The sequence below is a fragment of the Oryctolagus cuniculus genome, chromosome 9 (assembly GCF_964237555.1).
Source record: "Oryctolagus cuniculus chromosome 9, mOryCun1.1, whole genome shotgun sequence".
NCBI classification, from domain to species: Eukaryota; Metazoa; Chordata; class Mammalia; order Lagomorpha; family Leporidae; genus Oryctolagus; species Oryctolagus cuniculus.
Genome location: NC_091440.1, coordinates 16,861,768 through 16,880,501, shown reverse-complemented (window position 1 = coordinate 16,880,501; position 18,734 = coordinate 16,861,768). Strand labels below are relative to the sequence as shown.

Sequence of the window (18,734 nt, the reverse complement as noted above, 5' to 3'; positions counted from 1 at the left end):
CTAGATGGCTGCAATAGCCAGGACTGGGCCAGACCAAAACCAGGAGCCTGGAACTCCATACAGGTCTCCCATGTGGGTGGCAGGGCCCAAATACTTGGGCCATCTTCCGCTACCTTCCCAGCCGCAACAGCAGGAAGCTGGATCAGAAGTGGAGGAGCCAGGACTTGAACTGGAGCTCATATGAGATGCAGGAGTTGCAGGCAGAAGGTGAACCTGCCATCACAACGCTGGCCACTGATATAAAAGATTTTTGAAATTCATGCATCATTTTTCCATACTATGCATTTTCTAGGAACTTTCTGAAGACCCCTTGTATCTGCATGAAGAGAAGTTGGAAGGATATTTTTGAGGCTAGGAATGAGCTACAAGTGCAAAGAACCGTGGGAGGGTGAAGACAAAGATTCATTCTGGTGTCAGGCTGGGTGTGACATAGCACAAGTACAGGTTTGACCCAGAAATTGTCTCTAATAACTCAGCCACAGGCACAGGAAACAATGGAAGGCTTTACTGGAAAGGTTGACAGAATGAAGAGATCCAAAACCCAACAAACCATGTGCTTAAAGCGTTACTTTTTTGGAAACAGTACAGGTTAGTATCACAAAGTGTAAAAAATTTACAAAAAAAAAAAAAAAGCTTATATTAGTTTTCTGACCTTTGATAATGTTCAAGAATTAACTAAATGAATTTTGAGGTATTTTATAATAAGAGGTGAATGTTTTACAGAAACTCAAACCACATACACATAAGTTACTCCCCATCTTTTCCATTCATATTCTGATAACTGGCTTTCAGAATAACTATATTTTATTCATAAAATATCCAAGAAAAAGATTATGCTGCAGAACCTAACAGTAATAGCAACATGCTTTCCAGTAAGCTAAGTATGACAAAGGTACTTCAGGAGAATGTACTGAACATAGACCTAGCTATATTGCAATTCAAAACTTCTATATGAAAAATAACCAGTCTAATGTGTAAGATTTGACTAATGATTCTACTAATACAGTTTTAAAGATACCAACAAAATTATAAACACTTTCCAGTGTGATAGTACACATAAGAAAATTTCAAAAAGTTGTAATAATTCAAACCAAGATTTACTATAAATTAAAAGGCCTGACTTAAAAATTATGGAAAGGAATATACTCAACACTAGAGTACCGTTCTGAAGAAAACAGACTTTTTATGACTTCAACGACATGTTATTTTTCAAGCAGAAGTCTTAAACACCTTTATATGCTTCAAAATACTGTGGACAATTGGTTTTTTAATACTGTATGAAGTGCCGTAAAAGAGATCCTTGTTCTTTGAGTCAGCTTCCTTGTTATTGTGGGAAACGCTCTAAGGCAGGAGCATGGCACGCGTGGAGGCAGGTTACTAAAACCTGAGAAAGACGGTTGACTTCTGGATGAATCTTCTGACCCGGGAGTTTCGGTTATACATCTGAAGCGTCACTCCAATCTGACACGGTTACTAAACTGCTTTGTAAGGTGTTTGATTCATTCTCTTGAAGTCCTGTGGAGCCGGAGGGAGAAAGGAGGAAGAGAAGGGCCCAATGGTTAAACAGACTGTCAAGCCTGTAAAAATCCATAATTTCATATTGTCATTCGTCACCCAGGGGCCCTCCAGCCCCCACGAGCCATGTTGGAAGGCTGCTATGAAATCCAACCGCAAGTTAGCCACAGCTCTGGCCCCACCCCCACCGCAGGACCCCAGTTTGTGAGGTCCTGCCCTGCAGCCTACAAGCTCCTGGACTGAGCACACTTGGACCTGCCTCTCCCCCATTCCCCCCTGCTCAGCCTGGGGCCCCGGTGTTCAGGGTGCTCAGGACATTTGTGCTGTTGTTGATGACTCTAAATGAACAAATATCAAGAAAGGAGAAGAAGATCAGCAAGTCAGGTTGGGATGAGTATTAAAAAAACACTTCCTAGGGTCGATGAGCTTCGATTAAAAAGTGCCATGATCGGCCGGCACCGCGGCTCACTAGGCTAATCCTCCACCTTGCCGCGCCAGCACCCCGGGTTCTAGTCTGGTCAGGGCACCAGATTCTGTCCCGGTTGCCCCTCTTCCAGGCCAGCTCTCTGCTATGGCCAGGGAGTGCAGTGGAGGATGGCCCAAGTGCTTGGGCCCTTGCACCCCATGGGAGACCAGGATAAGTACCTGGCTCCTGCCATCGGATCAGCGCGGTGCGCCAGCCACAGCGCGCTGGCCGCGGTGGCCATTGGAGGGTGAACCAACGGCAAAAGGAAGACCTTTCTGCCTGTCTCTCTCTCTCACTGTCCACTCTGCCTGTCAAAAAAAAAAAAAAAAGTGCCATGATCCTGAGCCCCTGAAGTGGTCTTTTGATTTTCAACAATTGGGGTGGATCCTTATGCCAATGATAGATAACTTCCTGCTGGGTTACATGGTGGCTGTGCTATAAGTTGACAGTGTGAGGGGGAAGACATAGGTGACATACGAGTGGCAGAGAAAAGGCAAAGTGAAGGGAACAGGAGCACCTACTGAAATGTAAAGACCTACATGTATTAGTTTACAAACTGGGTGCAAACGTAATGAAGAGGGGCCTAAGTGACTGGTGAGAATGAGTCAAGGCCACTTCTGTGCAGGACATTCATAGCTCATGTCCAAGGCAGAAGGATCAAGGCCTATTACCAGAGACCTGGAGATGCCCACCGGAGCACTGAAGGCAGCTGACGTACAACTTGACTTCCACCATGTGCAAGAATTACTTTCTTGAAATTATTAATTAGGGGCTGGCACTGTGGCATAGCAGGTAAAGCCGCCGCCTGCAGTGCCAGCACCCCATATGGGCACCAGTTTGAGTCCTGGCTGCTCTACTTCTGATCCCGCTCTCTGCTATGGCCTGGGAAAGCAGTAGAAAATGGGCCAAGTCCTTGGGCCCCTGCACCCACATGGGAGACCCGAAGAAGCTCCTGGCTCCTGGCTTTGGATTGGCCCAGCCCTGGCTGTTGCAGCCATCTGAGGAGTGAACCAGAGACAGAAGACCTTTCTCTCTCTGCCTCTGTCTCTCTGTACTCTGCCTTTCAAGTAAATAAATAAATCTTTAAAAAAAAATATTAATTAGAAATTTTTTTAACTTTCAAAATTAAATCAATTGAGAGTTAAGTTACGGGACTTAACCAGCTCTACACTAGGTGGATGGAAACCATTTAATGAAGGATTTCATTTATAGTTCATCCCACTAACTACAATGAAACTGCTTTGGAAGAAAATCAAGAAAAATACTTGGTAGGGAAACAGAACTGTGGGAATACTGCCAGAAGAATGGTCTCATTCAGCTTTGAGATTGGCAATTTTAACATCTAAGGGCCCTGCACAAAGGGGATGTTTTGCTTGGACATTTCCAACACTAACAAAAAAAATTTTTTTTAAGATTTGTTTATTTTATTTTATTTATTTGTAAAGCAGAGTGACAGAGAGAAAGACAGATCTCATCTATCGGTTCACTCCCCAAATGGCCACAATGGCCAGGCCAAAATCAGGAGCCAGGAGTTACACGGTGGTTTCCTACATGGGTGGCAGGGGTCCACGTATTTGGGCCACCCTCCACCTGCTTTTCCCAGGTCCTTTAGCAGGGACCTGGGTCAGAAGCAGAGCAGTCAGGACTGAAACTTGATCCACTGCAGCACAATGCCGGCTCCCTAAAAATTTTAAAGACCAAAGGTAAGGCCTAAAGTTACGTGAAAATGCTTCGTCACTTTACGTACAAACTCAGTCCTTATTAAAAGAACAGCAGAAGAGCATCAAGTTCTTGGTTATGCCAACCGTCTGATGAATGTTAGCGTAACTGAAATAGGTACTAATAGAAAAGCAGAACAACTAATCAGCAAACGGGCTGAGACAGCAAAGCAGCGAACCTTCTCCCATGGGCCCCCTGGGGGCCAGGGAACTCCAAGCCTTCAGCAGTTGAGTGGAATTCGCTTCACTCTTCACAGCTGGCGGTTCCTTCTGTTCTCGCCCAGGTCTTTTCCCCAGCGACTTTTCTTCCTCTAAGGATGATATGTCCCAGTCGTCTTCATCCACATCTGTGCACTGAAAGAAAGGCGTGCAGAGTGATTCGCGTGTCCGGGAGAGGCGGTGCCCAGCCATCGGGCTGGGGCCTAACTGAGCAGCTGGCACTATGGCAGCCATTTCTGCAGGGAACTGAAGTAGACTTGTGAGTCCGGAACTAAGGAAAGACTAAGGAAGTCACCTGTTCTTTGTTCCATGCCGTGGAACTGGATTTTTCCTACTCTGCCCCGTCATGAATTTAGAAAATTCCAGAAGTATTACGTTGCAGGCGTATGAACTGTCAGGGTGAGCGACCTCACATGGGAGCCCCATGGAAAGGGCCCCTGCCTGAGAAAAGCAGATTTTGAGTGCGTTCCAAAAGAAGACACTTTGACACACAACTTTTTTTTTTTGGCCATGTTTTGGCTTATACAATACAAATAGCATGAATGAAAGTAATTTGGTGGAATGTTCTGGATTCCATGAATAAATAGGGTAAGAATTAAGTCTGAGTGAAAATTAGGATAAAAATTAAATCTCAGTGAAAAATGAAGGCAAGAGAGATCACTGCAGGCAGACCCTGTCCACACGGATGTGCTGTGTCCAGAAATAGGGCAGGTCCCCGTACACAGCCACAAGTCCAGGCCCTGGGGGTCAGAACCACCCAGGAAGTGTTGGGCCCCCATTTCTGGATGTGCCTGGATGCGACTGTGGAGGTCCCGGGTTCTAGTCAGTCACAGAGCTCTTTGTACAAGAAGGATCCACACCTGGTATATATACACATGACAGGAGTTTGAAAGCCTGTTAAGTGTGATATGCAAATGATGTCTAGCACCAGTTATCACTCCAATAGCTCAGATTCTCTACGGAATGGAAAGAAACACAACACTGAAGATAAGGTGAAAATCTCAACTGCTATACTAAAAATTGTGTTTTATACTTCACTGTGAAAAATGCAGTGATTAAGGTGTAATAGTACAAAAGATGAATTAATGCACGCTTGGCGAGTAAAAGTGGTCTCACCTTTAGTTCTTGCAATTCTTCCTTTCTGACGAACATATCAGGAACATTAACTCCAGCGGCTGGCTTGGTCCCATTTCTGTGATGTGGAGCTATTTTCTCAACTTGTTCAGTTAGTGTTTTGACGGAAGTTCCTATAGAATCAATGGAAAACAGTTAAAAATTTGTATCTTCAGTTCCAAAACAACTTTAAAGGCAACGCTGAAAGTGTCTAAACTTTACATTCAATGATTTATTATTCATGTAAAATCAACTGATAGATTTGGGGGATGAGTAAAAGTTAAAACTTTTAATATCTTAAAAAACAAACCATGCTCCTCCAGACAAGGAGCTATCGAGTTTTCATTTTAAAGAAGCATGATCTCACTACGGTATATGGTCAGAAACCTCATTGAAGCAACCGACAGGGATGGCATTTTCAAAAACAAAATGAATTGTTTTTTAAGTCAACCAGTTATACATTACATAATTGTACAAATATATGGCAAAGTTGGCCCTCCACGTCTGTGGATTCAACAAACCATGGGTCAGAAATATTAAGGAAAACAATCATGTTTGTATTGAACATGTAAAGACATTTTTTTCTTATCATGATTCCCTAAACAATCTAGTATTTCAGTTATTTGCATGGTATTTGCATTGTGCTAGGTATTATAGGTAACCGAGCGATGAGTTACAGTGTACAGAGGAAGTGTGTAGGTTACAAACAAATACCATGTCTTTCCAACTAAGGGATTTGCATACCTGCAGGCTTATTATGGGGTGCGGCCTGCAACCAATCCACCGCGGGTACAGCGGGATGGCTGTCTATGCAAATTACATACAAATCAATAGGTTAATTATATCTGATATTTAAGATGTAATTTTAAAAATTACAGTAGACAAAATTTCTTTTTTTTTTTTTTTTTGACAGGCAGAGTGGACAGTGAGAGAGAGACAGAGAGAAAGGTCTTCCTTTTTCCGTTGGTTCACCCCCAATGGCCGCTGCAGTTGGCGCACTGCGCTGATCCGAAGCCAGGAGCCAGGTACTTCTCCTGGTCTCCCATGCAGGTGCAGGGCCCAAGCACCTGGGCCATCCTCCACTGCACTCCCGGGCCACAGCAGAGAGCTGGCCTGGAAGAGGGGCAACCGGGACAGAATCTGGCGCCCCGACCGGGACTAGAACCCGGTGTGCCAGCGCCGCAGGCGGTGGATTAGCCTATTGCGCTACGGCAGCACTGGCTAAAATTTCTTTAAAACCAAAAACAGACCCACTACTTCTCTTCAGCAAACCGCCAGCACTCACAGAGCCGGACTGTGTAGAACTGACCCATTCTAAAAGGCAGCACCGTGGATTGTCACAACCATTCCCATGGTTGTCCAGTGTTACAGGTTGAGCTGTGTCCCCTCAAATTTACATGTTAAAGTCCTCACCCCCAGCACCTTAGAATGTGACCGTATTTGGAAACAGGATTCCTTAAAGAGGTCAACCAAAGCAAGGTCATAGGGTGGGCTCTATTCCAGTGTGACCGGGGCCCTTAGGATCTTGGGAAATCTGGGTGCAGAACGCAGGGAGGAGACAGCCATCCAAGGACAGCAGCGCAGGGCAGGTCCTTCCCTCACAACCCTTGCCCAGCACCAGCCCTGCTAGCAGGGAGCCACGCTGCAGCAGTTTCTGTGCTTCGGGCCCCGCCGTGTGGGGTGCCTCCCTGTGGCAGTCCCCGTGCCTTCTTCTCCTTCCCCTTGGCCATGGCTTGGTAGCTCTGCACTGCCCGTGTTCCTGAGCAGCGCCTTCTGGATCAGCCCTCTCTCCCGCTCGCACACTCTCCCAGCTCCTGGTGAGGGCCCCGGCCCTAACTGAAATTCCCAGGAGGTTTCTCAACCCTCACAGCTCACCTGCAGGTTTGGGGAAAACGTTCAGTTCCTCTACTTCGCTGCACTCGGTCCAGTCAGTGTCACTTTTGGCGGCGGCCTTTGCGACGTTGCTCTTGTTGCTTTTAGAGGACTTCACAGGAAGTAGGTCTGGGGACGAGTACATCTGGATGATGTCCTCTTCATCCAGCTCCTCCTCCGAACTGAAGGGAGGGGTCCTACACAGATCAAGATTGACAGACGATGGGCCTCTGAAAGTGGCAGGACCGTCCCCACGAAGAGAGCAGCACCACCAACAATGCCTGGGTGTGGCGGTGCAGGTGGATCACAGACAAGATGGCCTGAGGCCCAGTCCCAAACGTGGCAGTGTGGTCACTGCACTTCCAGATCTGCCAGACCCGAGGCACGTGGATCCAGGTGGGCCGAAGTCCCCACTTTTCTCAACCCAAGTGTGTGGATTCTTTCCACTCTTGGTTTTTACATACCTAAGGGGAACACTTCTCAGTGGAAGAAAAACAGGTATCACCATAAAACCACCCCATCTTTTAAGACAATGTCATTGCCTACAACCAACCTTCACACTGCACCTTGCAGGGTGCTTTTACATACGCAATCTCATTTGTATTATCACAGGAATTATCACCCCCATTTTAAAATGAAATAGAAGTTCAGAGCAGTGTCTGATGGAGATTATTCATCGAGCACCTAAATCCCAGGCAATGTGTCAGTCATAAGTGTTGATTCAGTCCTCCTCCATCCCATGACATAAAGCTCTTCCCATAAGCATCCACACATGAAAAGTGCTTCCGAAGGGTGAATGATTTGTCCCACAATGCCTCAGTGAAGAGACATTTATGGTCTGATATCTCCAGAATAAGGCAATTATGATGAAATTTAGTTATAAAACTAGTCTTGCTCATAATTAGTCACAATACCATAACTCTAGTTTGAGTATCTATAAGCACTGAGCCTTTCGCATGGTAGAAAAAGCCTGGGTAAAAGGCTGCGTTATCCATAATACAGATGAGAAACCTGAGGCTTTAAACACCAATCAGCTGAGTCAGCGACACAGCAACCGAGCTAGCTTCTTGGTTTTGTAAGAGAACCTAACAGAGTAAGGTCTTGGATCATTAACGTCGACCAGTAGCTGAAACACTAAAATGCCACCTGAAATGGATGTACACTCTCATGGTAAAGCCATTCAAAGTCACATCATCCATATGATTTAATTAATTAATTAAAATCACTATGGGGTGAGGTGGGGTCAGGGAATGAGGATGCCTATGGCATGGCTCCTTAGTACTACTGATTTACATAATTGATAAGGAGACGAAGACCTGTCACAAGAGAACCATAAGTTAATGAGGTCTAACAAGTAGAGCTTCAGTCAGCCACAATGATTGTACCAATTTACAATGAAAAGAACATTCAGTTAAAAGAATTTTTAATATGACCCTCCTTTCCCCAAGTACTCACGTAATAGTTGAAGACTTTCTGGGAAAATTATCTTCCACTGTATTTTTCTTAATTCTAAAAAAAAACAAAAATATTTCTAAACTGCATGGATGAATAGTATAAAGATAAATTTTATGGAATTGGTGATTTTTGAGTACATAAAAGAGAGAGAACTGTAACACAAGTCTCCCAGTAGCAATGAGACAGGAATTCCAAGTGTGATTGTCCCACGGGCCCAACACCATTATGGGGATGCTCCCCGTGCCGAACTGTGGCCCCAGCGTGATGGTTTCTGGAAGCAGGGGCTTTGGCAGGTGATTAGACTTCAGGGAGGTAATGAGGGTGGGGCCCTCCTGCTGGGATTAGTGCCCTTACAGGAAGAGGAAGGGAGACTCTAGCTCTCTCACTGTCCTATTGAGGACACAGTGAGAAGGCAGCTGTATGAAGGGCAGAATGAGAGCCCTCACAGACTCCACCATGCCGGCACCCTGAGCTCAAATTCCAGTCTCCAGGACTGTGAGAAAATAAGGCTCCGTGGTTTAAGCTACACGGTCCATGGTAGGTTGTTGTGGAAGCCCGAGCGGATGAAGACAAACATTAATAAAAGAAGTCTGGCAGCGGAAAATACTCACTTTGGAACAGAGGTCCTATCAGTAAACACAGGTCTTTGTCTAACCAACAGTCTGTTTTTGGGAGGAAGTTGTATCGCTTTGGGTACTTCTCCAGTTGAAAGGGTGTCCATCTGAGGAACTCTGAACTTATCTGTAATAGTAGTGTCATGCTTAAGACTCCATTGCCTTTTTCTCAGTAAGTAAAAAGCAAAACTAAATCTTCAACACTGTCAATACTGCTGTGGAAATGGACAAGCCTATCTCTAGGTTTCTGGAGTCTAGACTCCAATTTTTTTTTTTTTTTTTAAACATAGAAACAGAATCTGTGGCCCAGCATTTAGTAGTACAAAGAGGAAGACATTTGCCAGTGAAGTGCCACTGTCAATGTCTGTAAACCCTTTAAAACTGTGACAAGAGTATACAATTAGGCCCCCACCTGCAGCAATAGAATGGCAGTTGTGGTCAGGCTCACCTGAAGACAGCAACGTTCTCTCCTCAATTCTGCAGCTGACCTGATGGCCAATGAGTTCTCGAATTTGTTGCATGTTCGGTATTTGTCTTTCTCGTTCATGTCTGGCTGATTCCACGGTTCTTAACACTCTGTTCAAGCGATCAGTCGGAATACCACGTATATCCTGAAGGAGTGTGATGTGAAGTTAATCAGTTACTCTGGGATTTTTTTTTTTTAATTTCATAGGCATATGTTGGCATTAACTATGCCACTGTTTCAATCCATCCTTTCTGGGCTCCAGCTGCATGGAAGATGGGGGATGCCCTCAATATGGAACATTCTGTTCCTGGCCCCAAAAGGAGTTCACAGTGCAGCTGGACACATAAGGCACATGTCTGACTATTTATGACTGCTTAGCCAACCATACAATGTTGTGTGCAGTAACAACCAAATGCATCCACGAGCCAGAGGAATTTGAAGGAGAGAGGGAGGCCACTGGAGGTCCTGGCTGCCAGAGAGGCTGAGCTGTGCCCTGAAGGGTGGATTGAGTCAAACAGGTAGGAACAAGGAGGGATACTTTGTGGGAACGGCACATGTTGGGGCAGAAACAGATGTGGCATGTCCCAAAGGCTATTGCTACAGCTGATAGAACCAGAAAAGGAGGCTGAAGGCAAACATGAAAAGGTTAAAAGTTATTCTACAGGGAACAGAAAAGTCACTAGAGGTTACTTCCAATTATGGAAGTAGCACAGTTGAAGAGATGATTTGAGAAAATTTATCTGGAATTGATGGGAATCTAGACAGAAGAAAAACTAGTTAAAGATCTATTTATTTAATAATGGTATCTCAGGCCCACATATCCATCCTTATCCCCACTACCCTGTCTTCCCATCCCTGGGAGTGGCCCAGCATCTGGTTGTCCAGTACAGAAACTCCATCATCAGGTTAAATACCACATCCAAGAAGAAATTTTCTTGGATCTCAGTTATACAATCAATCCCCTCCACACATCCTTCGCTTCACTTCATATAATCACACAGAGATCAGTCAACTGTCTGATCATGTTAATGTCTGTCTTCCTACCATGTAACTGCATCGAATATCTAATACAGTGCACATGTCAATCTTTCCTAATCAATATAAAAATGTCAAGTCATTTCAATCCAAATCCCAATGGGGGTTATTCTAGAGCTAGAGAAGTTGTTCGTAAACTTCACTGGAAAATAAAATATGGAAGAACCATCAAGAAGTTTTTCAAGTAACTAATGAAGAAGGGACTAAAATGCAAGACAAAGATACAATAAATAAGTATTATGTTGGCAAAGGATTACAATAAAACAGTGAAATGGCTGAAAACTTCAAATTCCCATAGGAATGTCCTATATGATAAAAGTGTTATTTCAAATAAATGGGGAAAAGATAGATCATTCATCTGATCATATTGGTACAACTAATCCAACTGGAAATACAGTTAGATCTTCAAATCACTGTTTTCAAATCCAATATGTAAAGTCCAGAATGACAAACATGCCCGGGAAATAAACTAGCCAAAATACTTCTCCATGCATCTAGAGGAAAAAGGAACAGAATTCTTCATAATCTTAGGATAAAATGAAATGTCCCAATTAAAATTAAAACCCCTAAAACATGCAAATAACCAACATGAAAAATTAGTTTCAAGAAACAACTTGCAGAGGAACTATAGATACTGGATGAATGGTTTTGATTTCCTTGCTCTAGAAGAGTGTAAATGGAAAGTTTTAAAATTGACAATACTAAGAGTTGGGGAAAGATGTGGAGCTACTGGGCTCTCATGTACTGTCAGGAATAGTGAGTTGGCATAGACACTTTGGAAAATTATTTGGCAGTACCTGTAATACTAAACATAAGCCTACCCTTTGGCCTGGCAATTTCATTCCTAGATATATATCCAAGGAAAAGGAAGGCCTACACCCACCAAAAGACATGTATAAGAATTGATAGCCAAGATCCCCAAAGTAGAAACCCAAATTTGCATCAGCCAGGGAAGAGATGACCTGCAGGGTATGCACACACAGAATGCCCCAGTGTGAATGAAGAACAAAGACAGCAAGTATGTATCATATGTACAGGAACCATATGCAAAAGAAGAAACAAAGTACTACACAATATATAATCCCACTTGTTTGCAGTGCCTGCTACCTCTTATTGGAGAGTAGGGAGTGATATTGACTAGGAAAGCATAGAAGAGGGTCTTCAAGGGTGTTGGAAATACTCAGTCTCATCACCTGGGTGTAGTCACAGATCACACACACATGTGTAAACACGCACACACATCCATGTAAGTATAAGTAAATATACAAGACTACTTAAAAATGCATGGAATATAGATATGAGTTTATTTTAGTACCAAAAAAATTTTGGTGCAGAAACATTTTTGTAATATGTGGAAAATGCATATTATGAGAAAACAATGCCCAAGAAACTTTTGCACCAAAATAAACTCATTCTTTTAATTCCACTTTGCCACAAACCTTTTGAAGTACCCTCATACACACATTTGACTACACAAATATACACAAATATACAAAGTACCACTTTACATGTATATGCACAAATGTGCACACCTATATACATTCTCCACACACATATCTATATACACATATGTACAAATATAGATACCTATACACACACATATACTACTACATACATACATATGTGCATATATATAGTTAGGTTCATGCACACATATATATACATTTGTAACACATGATACAGTTATGTAAGTTCACCAAATTCAATTAATTTGCATACATTTTATATGTAAATGTCCATATGTAATATGATGTACCAAAATGATTCAATGTGGGAATCACAGTCCACCCACCCATTTTTCTGACAAATATTAAGTGCTGATTTTGTAATAGGCAAGATTTGGTGCTAATCATCAGGACGCAGGCAGCACCGCAGCTGCCAACACACAAACCCTAGCTCCTTCACTATCTCCACCTGACCTTTGTCAAGTTACTTGACCTTTCTGGAAAACAGTGCTGACATCTCTCATCTCAGAGGTCTCTTTCTACATTTAAATTAGCTAATACTTGTTAAGGTCTTAGGAACGTGCTAGGCACAAAGTGAATGACATCTAAGTGACTGACTAATAAATAAAGTAGGCTGTGTTAGCCTCTGGTCTCCAAATATGGACAGACCAGATACGTCTTCTTCGCCGATTGTTTCTTATGTGGAAAGCAAACTACATCAAGGCCCGCAAATATTCCCAAAATGAGTGGACGTACCGCATTAATCCCCAGGCCTTCCAGTTTCTCCACCAAGCTCTGCTCCAGGACTGTCCTTATTTCTTTAGTGAGGGAGGAGTTATTCTTCAGAGTTTTCATTAAATGCACGTTGTTGTTTAACTTCTGTTCATTTTCCTTTCCTGAAATAAGGTTTTAAAATGTGTTAGAAAAGAATTAAACAGACACATTATATCCCTAAGCAGAAAATGACAATGCACAATTTTTAAATAGCAAGCAAGCATTTGTAATGTTTTTAAGTTTTGAGGTATTTTAGCCATTCAGCACCAGATAAAATACTTAAGTACTGAAGCTTTTATGAAGGAATTCAAAAACACTGTAAAATGATAGACCTAAAAGATAAATTTATTTTGGTGCAAAAAGTTGAAATCTTTGCAGTTTTTTCACAAATATGCATTTTCCAGGAATTTTGAAGAACTTTCATAAAGCTATTTTAAGTCAGCTTTAAAACTCTAGTGTCATTTATTTCTTGACCACTGAACCAAGTTTTATATGAAATGTATGTATCCATAGAAGCATAATGAAAAATTTTGTTTAGAAGTTTAATGTTTTACCACTAGAAATATTTCACTATTTCCTGAAAAACTCTTCTCTTAGTTGTTAGAATTTATGTGTCATCTTAAGAAGAAAAATCCCAACTTACTTAAATAATTAAAATTTTAAGCAATTTAGTAGATGCTAAGTGCATATGAAGTTTCAAAATATGATCATTTTTATCCCTCTCTCTTATCAACATGGAGAAGAGGTTAAATGAAAATCTTTGGAAAAGCATATTTTTTAAAAACAAAGAAATCCAGAACAACAGGACATATATTCCCCTCGTGTTTCCTTTCTTGTTCTTTCATTGCCTACTTAAAAAAAAGTCTAGCTGACGTGGAGTCTGGAGAAGGGGGTTCACGGCGAGAGCTGTGAAGTCTGAATCCATACGTCCCAGGAAACTGAATACTTGATTAAAGACACCCAGTGCTTGACTGACTGTTGAGACTCTCAGCATACAAAGCCAGATCTAGGAGAAACCTGACACCTGTGACATCATTTTGGAGGCAAATCTCCAAAGTGTTGGGGTGTTTTTTCCCAACAAAGATGGCATCCTAGGAAATGGAAAAGGCCATTTCCAAGGTGTGTGGCTGCAGGCTGGCCCAGGGGGACACATCTCTGCTCCACCACCTCACACACCTCAGGAGCTGGGATTTTTAGTACCTATACAGCTTGGATTTGCAGAAGATCTTGAACAAAATGCCTTTCTTTTTTAAGATGTTTTCAAATACTAGTTCAATTCCAGTGGTAAAGATTAGTTCTGTGATATTAATAAGTGGTTTTAATGAAGGTAAAATTAGTCAACTATTTGTACATTAAATAGAAGAAAAAATCCTGCATTAAGATAGTTTTGCATATTCTATTGGAGCTTGCTAAGCTGAAATTATAAAATTACGTATGACCACAATTAAAAGTCACAAGTCATCTTAAATTTTATATTCTCAGCATTCATGCTGCTGTTTAATCATCAATGTTTTCAAATATTCTGAAACTGCCTTAAAAAATCACAAAAAAAAAACCAAAAAACCACTTCCCTATTAGGAAATGACAATCCATGAAAATCTAGAAGGCTTAGCTGTGGCCACTGGCTTTGGCCTTTAGTTGGCCATCAAGCTAAAAATATCAGAGCCAAAAATAAAAAGTGGTACCAAGAGAGAACCTGGAAGTCAGGATTCTATCATTAGAATAGACATCCCCTGTCTTGATTATGCAAAGATGATCTTTTGTCCAGTATCTCAGGTATCACAGAAGTATAGAGATGTATAGCCAAGCAGAGGCTCCAGGCCCCATCTGCTCTGAGATGTGGGGCCGTATCCAGGGGTCAGGTGATGCCTAGCATGGCCTGGCCACAGTTTAGACAAGTTGTAATTACTGAATTCATTTACTGATGTGTCCATGATCATCCTCAACCCTCATAACAAGTTCAATTCCATAACCAAATTCCTCCAAAATTGTAGCAAATTTAACTTTTCCCTCGGTCCTCAAATGTACATTCTATGATGGTGCTTGCTTTGGGAAGCTATTTATTATGGATAATTAAAAAATTCATGGTAAGGATTCTTACAAAGCTGAGGTTGGCTGGGAGAAGCAAGAGAAAGAAAGTAGAGTGGACAAGGGGAACAAATAACAAAGCTTTAGAGTATTCATTTCAAAACAACCAGAGGCAAAGCACATATTGCTCACCAAGACCAACAAGGCAAAACTTTTTCGAGACCAGCATTTGCTCCAATTAAACCTTTTAAAACAATGAAGCAGATGGCCAGACTAAGGCACGAGAGTTCACACCTGTGATCAGCTGTATCAGACACACAACACACCATTTACAGTAAGCACATAATTATAGTGCAAAGCAAGTAGTAACAAAATAAACAGGATTTCTGGGTTGGAAGGGACTACATCTATCGCCTCATAATAGCCTTCTTCATGCTCCCCGTGAGGACAGAAAACCCAGGGAGGTACAGACACTTCTCCAAAGGCCACCAACTTGCCATTCTTCATTGGCTGTTTGAATTAAACCATAGAAAGCCGAAAACCTGGACTTTAGTTCCATCTGGGTCACAAATTACACTCAAAGACCTGGAACAGACACCTAATTCCCTTGTGCTTCAAGTTCCTGGAAGGTGAAAGCCTCTGAGATTGCCTTCTGGTCCTTGTGCTGTCATATCCCATAGACAACAGCCTGTATGCAAGTATCGGAAAGCAAGCATGCAGGAACAGGCAGCGTGTGCACCTTCCTCCTTAGAGCAGTCACAGTGCTTTTGCAAAGCCACTGCCAAAACCTAGTTTCACAGGCATTGATCTCTGAAGTGTTAGCACAAGCCGAGGGATTTATTGGTGGCAATTAATCAGCTGCATGTATGCTGACGCCAGGAAGTTGCTAAGAATACAGCCAGTGGTTCCTGTAGCACTTGCACCCTGGGACACTTTCTGTGGCCATCAGCACTCTCCTCTCTCCTACCAGAGCTCTTTCTGAACACATGGAGGGTAGCAAAGATTATTTTGTTACTTAGTATGGAGCCTTAATGATGGCCACAACCAATGATGGTGTCTGCTGTCAATGATCTCAAACTCCCACCTTACAATGCACAGAACTCATGCAGCACAGGCAGAGTGATTCAGTGGTGGAACCTGGAACTCCAAGTCAAGAGACTCAACTGAGTGCTGGTGGGGAATTACAATTCCTCTTAGAGTCCTCTTTGGCTCATTTTTAAAAATAATTGTCAACCACATTGACCTGAAGTTCCAGTTTCAAAACTATGTGACCTTTCTTTATAAACCCCCTAATGCATTTCAACAATTCTTTGAAGAAGAGAGGATTTAATGTCTTGGACATTTATCAGTGATATGCATTGAGGGGACAGGAAGCTTGAAAATAAAACGATACATCATTATTCACAACTCCAACACGGCAAGATTTGTTCATCCTGTCTGCGGGAAACCAACAGGAATGGTTGAAAATCTATTAAGGACACAATTTTTAAGTGCTATTTCTCTTCACTATTAGGGCTTACAAACTCATAGTCCCTGGTGGGGCAAAGGTGGCAAAGTGGGGCAGAAAGGGAAGCAGGATGATGGCCACTGCAATTGCTGTGGCTGCTTCCATAGCCAAGGCTGTTATTCGGCCTAACTCAACGGTGCTCTGTGGACTCCATGCCCAGGGTTTCTGGGGTTTTCAAGAAATATCAGGGAAATCAGGATATTTCATGTGAGATGTTCTGATTTTTAAACATTGGCAACTGATTGTAAACAGTGGCAATCTTGGTCTGTGGAATGGAATTAGCCCCAGGCATATCCTTGGACACCGGGCTGGGGCCACCTTCAAGGCTGCTGGAAGGATTTGCCAAAGACCCACTCAGCTTCTCCTTCTTTAGGCAAGGGAACAAGGTGAGGATCTCAAAGGAGGGTGGGAATATATTTTAAAGTCAGGCCCATCAGAATGCCTCCAAATTCCCTCAACAATTTTGGCTTTGTTTTTAAACACTGGAACAGTAATTACAAAGAAGAAAGAAATGAAGCAATTGAAATAATGCTCCTTAGAATGAGAGCAGAATGTGGGCAGTGACTGTGACAGGGAGATGTGAAATTCTAAATTAAATAGTCTGTCATATAGAAAGTCACAGATTCCAGAGGTGTGTGGGAGCAACATAAACGAACACCACTAAACATATAAAAAAGGTATTGATGAAAAAACAGCAAGAATAAGACTTAAAAATATCATGAATATGCCCAATTTGGTCAATTCTAAATTTGAAACCTTGTAAAAAAATAAAATTGTATTTTACTTCTCTTCCTGACAAAAATGACAAAACCAGAATCAATGAGATATTAGCAATTTTCTTTCTCAATAAGGAAGATTTAGTGAGAAGATTTGGTAAAGTATTATTATTAATATGGAAATTATAATAAATAGATCCAAATTGTTTTCAGGATCTACACATCTAGGATTAGAAAATACTTCTATATTTAAAATTTTCTTCACAAACATCAAAAATTAATTGTCAGAAAACAATTTTCATAACTGGCAAATAAAATGATGAAGTGGTAATAATTTAAATTATCTCCTCAAACCTGTAATAGCTCCCAAATTCTACCACGAACATACTATTTTGCACATAAGTATTCCATATCCAGAACACAGACATGATGCTTTTCTTGCTATTAAAAATAATTTGGAAATGGACACTTTACCCATTTATTTTAAATTCAGAGTATGAGAAATCACAACCATGACACAAATATTTTCATATCATCTAGTTCAAATAAATGTGTGTCAATTTGTCACCTGATCAGAACATATCTGCCTTGAAATAAAGACTTAGGTTTATTTATTATTTTTTTTTTTTTAGTTCTCCGACATAGGAAATTTCTCATGCACTTGTGTAAGAATGCAGTAAAGAAACGGAAACAACAGGAATTAGGGGAGTAAGAGAACAGGTTTAAAGCATAATCCAAACCTAAGTGTCTGACCTAATGGTGACACAGTGCAACGGGCACCACCAGCTCCTATTTTCAACGCTCGCATTTGAGCACATGAAGCAAATCTTCACAGGGAAACCCTGATCGAGCCCTTTGTTACCTTTTTCTTCCTCTGAAAGTTCTTCTATTGGTTCCAGTATGTGCGACGAGAATGCCTGTTCTATTAATGAGGAAAAATCAGAAGAGCGCAACAGGACAACAGCAAAGTCACATCACTTTCCTCGTTCAAGCAATTTCAAAAGTTACAACAGCAGGGTATTTTAATCATGCCTACATAACAACAGTTTACCGGAGGGGAGGGGGCAGGGAATGAGGCAGTCAGTTAAAACTGGTCACTTACTTCTTCATGGTATTTTCTATTTCTGTTGTTTTGCATTAACTTCACTCTAAGGAAGTTACAGTTAAATAACTAAGTTAAAGGTTCTCACTGATCCATGCAGTGCCTGTTCTGGGTCTTTTAAGGGCACCACTGCAAAAGATTTTCATCCTCTCTGAAATATTTTGACCAGGTGGCTAAAGAGAAAATTAATACAAATATTTCATTTCCCAAAGGAAAAGACATCTTGGAATTCTCACTTCCTACTTGTCTCTAACACTAACACCAAGGATTTCAAGCAAAAGGACAAAGAAGTTTAAGGATAAGGACATGTGACAGGTCAGCTGAGATCCATTTTCAAGCCAGGGATCTTCAAAAAGTTCATGAAGGGGCAGATGTTTGGCACAGCAGTTAAGTTGCATCTCGGGACACCCACATCTCACACTGGAGTTCAAGTCCTGGTTCCTTCGCTTCCGACCTGCTTTCCTGAGAATGCTTACTCCAGAAGGCAGATGACGGCTCAACTACTTGGGTCCCTGCCACCCACATGGGAGACCTAGACTGTGTTCTGGGTTCTTGGCTTTGGCCGGGCCCAGCCCTGAATGTTTGCAGGCATTTGTGGAGTGAACCAGTAGTTGGAAGAGTTCTTTCTCTGCCTCTCAAATAAAAATTGAAATAAATAAGTAAATAAAATTTATTTAAAACATTTTAAG

The 18,734-nt window shown here is 41.8% G+C and overlaps 1 protein-coding gene across 11 annotated transcripts in view; it reads right to left on the bottom strand.

Moving 5' to 3' along the window:
• Positions 1 to 489: 489 nt before the first annotated feature.
• Positions 490 to 18,734, bottom strand: part of DZIP1 (DAZ interacting zinc finger protein 1) — a 53,055-nt gene continuing 34,810 nt past the window's right edge. For 5 of the 11 annotated variants that reach the window (XM_017343555.3, XM_017343557.3, XM_017343556.3 and 2 more), the window contains 10 exons: positions 17,806 to 17,865; positions 12,675 to 12,814; positions 9,421 to 9,583; positions 8,970 to 9,099; positions 8,359 to 8,412; positions 6,907 to 7,100; positions 5,776 to 5,838; positions 5,035 to 5,165; positions 3,879 to 4,053; positions 490 to 1,515 (listed from right to left, as the gene is read on the bottom strand). In XM_017343555.3, the coding sequence (XP_017199044.2) occupies positions 1,436 to 1,515; positions 3,879 to 4,053; positions 5,035 to 5,165; positions 5,776 to 5,838; positions 6,907 to 7,100; positions 8,359 to 8,412; positions 8,970 to 9,099; positions 9,421 to 9,583; positions 12,675 to 12,814; positions 17,806 to 17,865 (1,190 nt within the window). In that variant the 3' untranslated portion in view covers positions 490 to 1,435. The remainder of the gene's footprint in view (positions 1,516 to 3,878; positions 4,054 to 5,034; positions 5,166 to 5,775; positions 5,839 to 6,906; positions 7,101 to 8,358; positions 8,413 to 8,969; positions 9,100 to 9,420; positions 9,584 to 12,674; positions 12,815 to 17,805; positions 17,866 to 18,734) is intronic. The other 6 variants (XM_017343558.3, XM_070048381.1, XM_070048383.1 and 3 more) reach the window with 3 other exon arrangements.